This window comes from Ichthyophthirius multifiliis (assembly GCF_000220395.1).
Source record: "Ichthyophthirius multifiliis unplaced genomic scaffold scaff_1120509249881, whole genome shotgun sequence".
NCBI classification, from domain to species: domain Eukaryota; phylum Ciliophora; class Oligohymenophorea; order Hymenostomatida; genus Ichthyophthirius; species Ichthyophthirius multifiliis.
The window spans coordinates 1-5146 of NW_004087199.1; the positions used below are offsets into that span (position 1 = coordinate 1).

The following is a 5146-nucleotide window of genomic DNA, read 5'->3' on the forward strand; positions in this document are numbered from 1 at the left end:
TCTTTAAATTAAGAACCTAAATTACTAACTAAATAAGAAAGAGATTATGTAAGAGTCATTCCGTAGAATCTTTTTTCTTCAAAATTATTACTAAAAAAATATTAAACAACAACTTCTGCTGTAATTTCTTAAAAAAGATCAATTAAATCAACATTTTCAAATTTATTTTATCTTATTAAGTTCAAAAATGTTTTTTTGTTAAGTTTTCAATTGTCATTATTCTTTATTATAAGGAATCAAAATGGAAAATTGCTGACATTGCCGTTCTATTATTTTTCCATTTTTATCCTTTCGAAAAAAGGATACCGTCACCCATTAATCTTTTTAAGGCTTTTGTAAAATAAGGATCTTTTTCATAATATTTATCCTCGACACTTATAAAGGCTTTCAATAAATTTGTGTCTGTTATTCCTATAGTTATTTTTGAAAAATAATTTTGGACATATATTCGACTATTTTTTCCATCATCATGTACATGTTTAAAATAATAGTATATATCTTTGTATACTTGAATTATCTTTTATATTACAGCTAAAACACCTAATATTGGATAAAAATTGCCTTTTCCAAATTTTACATAATTGCAGAATCTTAAGTAAGGAATAAAAATAAGTTTTGTTAAAATAAATATAATGAAAATTATTAGAGAAAATAATATTATATTTATTATCATCTTTGATTTTAATTATGATTTATATTTTTTTTTTAATTTTAAAATCAAATTATTTTTAAAAGTACTTCTATAAATTAAAATTAATAAATATATTCATATATACATTTATCCCTTCAAGTAAAAAAAAATCTACTAATTATTATATTATTAAAATAGACATTAAATTATTATTTTCTACTAATTTTAATAATAAATATAATTTATTCGTATATTTTAAAAAATATTAATTTGTAATTATTTACCATAATTTTTTATAAATATTAAATTTTATAAATTACATATTGAAAATTTTATTTTTATTTATGTTTTTATTTTTTGGCAATTATTAATATTTTAATAAATTAATTAAAATTAAAAAAATAAAAAGTAAACATAAATAAATATAATAATTATATATATATGTTTATTCTTTTTATTATTTTTTATTTAAGTAATAAATAGAATGCATATATTTAAATTCTGTTATTTAATCAATATTATGAATATAATATGCATCAAATATAAAAAATATTTTTATTTGGTATAATAAGATGATTTTAATTAAATTTATTTATATTTTTTTATATGATCAGAATTATTTAATTTTAAAATAAACATTTTATATAGAGATAATTATTAATATAGTTTGATTATAGTTCTTTTATTTTTCATTAATTTATATAATATTTTGAAATTTTTATTTAATTAATTATATTTTTACTGTCATGTTATAATACACAATATAAAAATTAATGTGAGAAAAAATTGATAATGTTCTTTTTTTTGATTGAGTTTTTTAAAAATATTTGCTGTCAAAATAAAAATAAATAATCTTTAAATTAAATATTTTTATCTATTTTATAATATAATACAAAAAATAAATTTTTAAATAATAAAACTTTTTGTTTATAAATATACAAACAAAAAGACTTTAAATTTTGGTTTGAATTTTATTTATATTTCTTCTTTTAAGGAGACAAAGTAGTTACAATGACTCTTTTAGAAATGCGATTTATTCATGTAATATCGGCTTATCGATAATTTTTAACTTTTCTTTTTTTCTTTATTTCGAAAAAGATTAAAAGAAAAAATTCACTAAATTCGAAAAAGATGAGAAGAGTATGATTGAAGAAATAAAGGATAAAAAAACTGTATCCTATGTATCCTATAACTTTAACTATACACTGAAGTACCTGCCCGAATTTAACCATGATTGAGCTTTCAGTGATTTCTGTGATTTTTAGAGTACCTTTACATAAATTTGATTAATTGAAAAACATAGAAAAAATAACTAAAGAATCGAGCCAGAAATATTATTTATATTTATATTTTTTTATTTTATCTTTTTTATTAAATATATTGCTATTTTTTTTTATTTATTCTTTATTTTTATTATAAATTCAATTAACAAAAAACAAAAAAAAGCCTTAATCCATTTTTTCTTCGTGTTATTCCTGCGAATTAAGATTTTTCGGTTTTTGATACCTTATTTTACTCAAGAATTCGATAAATAAGTGATAGAGCCTTTGGATTTTTGATGAAAGCTGAATTTTCAGAATAATAAAGCTATTAAATTAGAACATCGGTGTATTGAGTTAAGTTTAAGTTGTCCTAGTAAGATAGTATTAATAAATTTTTGGTTTAAAATGAATTTTTGTAGGAAGAAAAAAATTATTTGCATAATGTAATGTTAATTAAGGTTTATTGTAAGCACTAAAATTTATATATTTTTTTATATTAACATATATTAGTATCAATTTTTTTATTTATTAGTAAATTGAAAATTTAATTTAAGAAAAAAATGTTTGTATTTAATTATTAAGTAGATAAACAAGAGAAATTAAACTTCATCTTTAAAATGGTCATTAATATATAAATATTTTATTTATTTATGGTATAGTGAAAACAATGTTATATTTGCATAAAAATATGTGCTTTAATTAAAAATCTTCATCATTGATAATTTCATGTATAAATAATTTAGTGAGTAATTCAAATGTATTAATTAAAATATTCATAAAAATTATTCTCTTAAAGATGCAAGGTATGACATTGACAAATATTCAAAACCTGTTATTTATATTATCCCTTATGAAATAAACTTTCTAGCAAGACTATAATTCTATATAATAATTTAATACTCTTTTCTAATAATTATTCCAAAAAGTGTTTAAAATTCACTTAAAGGACTTATGACAATTATGGACATAAGATAAACTTTAGAAAATATATTAAAATTTTTATAGGATTTGAAAAACAGTCAATAAAGATAAAAATGAAAATGTAAATAAAAATTTATTTTTATTTTTATATTTAATATTTAAAAATTAAGGAATTTAGCAACATTTATTAATGTGTATATTATATTATGAAAAAAGGTTATAAATAAATTATTAAATAGTCTGAATATTATTGTTTATATGATAAATTTTTTAATTATAAAAAATTAAAATAGATTTTAAATTATGTTTTAAAAAATTAATTTATAATTTATATAATCAACTAAAAAAAATATTGTATATAAAAATTTATATATTGTTAAATAATAATTTATTAAAAAATAAAAAAATTATATAATCAATGAAATTTGAAATAGTTATATAGACTTAAATAAAAATACTTATTAAAAATTATAATTATAATTATAAATATATATATATATATATATTTATATACTAATATATATTATAGAAATAAATTAAATATCATTTATAATTTTATAAAATTATAACTATTATATATAAAATTAAATAAATTAATTTTTTATATGTTTTTTTTATTAGTTTTTTACATAAATTAATAACTTAAAATAATTTATATAAATTATATATTTTATAACCTATTTTTAAAAAATAAAAATTATGTATATTTTATAATTATATAAATAAGTTATTTTACTATTATGAAACCTAAATTAATACTAGTTTTAAAAAACTTTTATTTTATATGTTAAGAATTAATTTAATTAATAAATATTAATTAACTAATATCGATAAACATAATTTTTGTTCTTAAATTAATTTTTATAAAAAATATGAATAATATTTATCAGAGATATCGTTTTATTAAAAAATAAATTAGTTATTTTTTAATATTTTTTTTTATGTATTTATTTTTAAAAGTATATTCTTTTTTTGGATAACGTATTATTTTTTATTTTATTTTTCAAATATTGTTTTAATATAAAGTTTAAAAGTAGATAATTATGCATTACAATTATTTACTTTAAATTTTAATTTGTGATTTTTATAGTTTATAGGCTTATATATTAGCTTCACCATGTAATTATAATTATTAATTTTCATTATTTATAATTTGTTTTATTAACAACTTATGCTTATATTTTTATCAATCTAATTTTATATCCACCTGGAGTGGGGTATAAATTCACGTAAAATGGGAGTGTTAATATTTTTTCTGTTGCTTTGTTAAGTCTATTCTCCAAATATATTTTATACATATTTATATATAATTTTAGCACAAAAATAGTGACTATTAATACAGCTAAGAAAATAACAAATTTATTTAAACTTTTTATTTTTTATATAATTTATTATTGTTTGGTAAAGAAAAGAAAAATATGAATACAAAAATATTTATAACTCAAACAGATAAATCTTAGTTATTTTCATTTTTTTTATTTGTAAAATTATATAATTTCTTGTTTTAAAATTATATATATTAATATTTTTAAGTAATTTTTGCTTTTGCAATTTAAAATTTATGTATATCATATTTTTTACAAGAAAAATAAATTTAATAAAATTTTTAGTTTTATAATAAGCTATATAATAACTTGAGTTTTAATATTAAATACGTTTTATAAGTTAATTAGAAATTAAAATAAAATTAATTTGAATAATAATATAAATAAGTATTGTTTACTTCTACTTTTTTAAGGTTTATATTATATAAAAGCTTTTTATGCGTTAAATTTATCAAAAAAATTAAAATAATGAAAATAATTTATCAAAAGAAAAAGATATTAAATAAATAAAAAAGAAAAATAAGGATAAAAATCAAATTATTATATAAATAATAATTAACTAAATATAAAAATTATAATTTTTTACTTAATATATAAAAATTTAGATAATAATTTTTTTTACATATTATAACTTAAATATTTATAATATATTTTCATCATTAAATTTTAATTGTTTTTAATTAGTTTTAGAAATTAGGACTTGATGGATTAAATGTTGTTATGATGATATAATCTTTATGCCACTTTAAAATAAAAATTATATAAATATATAAAATGAAATTAAAATTCTATTAATAAAGATTAAATTATTTTCAACAAATAAATAGAATAAATTTTATATTAAAAAAAAAGAATCTAAAAAAAAAAAATTGTAATTATATGAATAATATATATAAAAAAAACTTTTAACAAATATATTTTAAATAAAAAAGAAAAAAAATATAAAAGATAAATAAATATAAAATATATTATAAAAAATGTAAATTTATTAAAAAATTTATAAAATT

The 5146-nt window shown here is 14.6% G+C and overlaps 1 protein-coding gene across 1 annotated transcript, besides 6 other annotated features; it reads right to left on the reverse strand. All coding sequences in view use genetic code 6, as the record gives it.

Moving 5' to 3' along the window:
• Positions 1-10: 10 nt before the first annotated feature.
• IMG5_040060 (cytochrome P450 family protein, putative) lies at positions 11-729 on the reverse strand. The gene has a single exon (XM_004038931.1). It carries the CDS (start codon positions 671-673, stop codon positions 182-184), a length of 492 nt encoding a protein of 163 aa, XP_004038979.1. The 5' UTR covers positions 674-729; the 3' UTR covers positions 11-181.
• A 1233-nt stretch (positions 730-1962) lies between these two features.
• Positions 1963-2004: a microsatellite.
• Positions 1969-2001: a microsatellite.
• Positions 2005-3163: 1159 nt separating the features above from the next.
• Positions 3164-3206: a microsatellite.
• An 89-nt stretch (positions 3207-3295) lies between these two features.
• Positions 3296-3342: a microsatellite.
• Positions 3343-4687: 1345 nt separating this feature from the next.
• Positions 4688-4749: a microsatellite.
• Positions 4750-5060: 311 nt separating this feature from the next.
• Positions 5061-5103: a microsatellite.
• Positions 5104-5146: the final 43 nt, after the last annotated feature.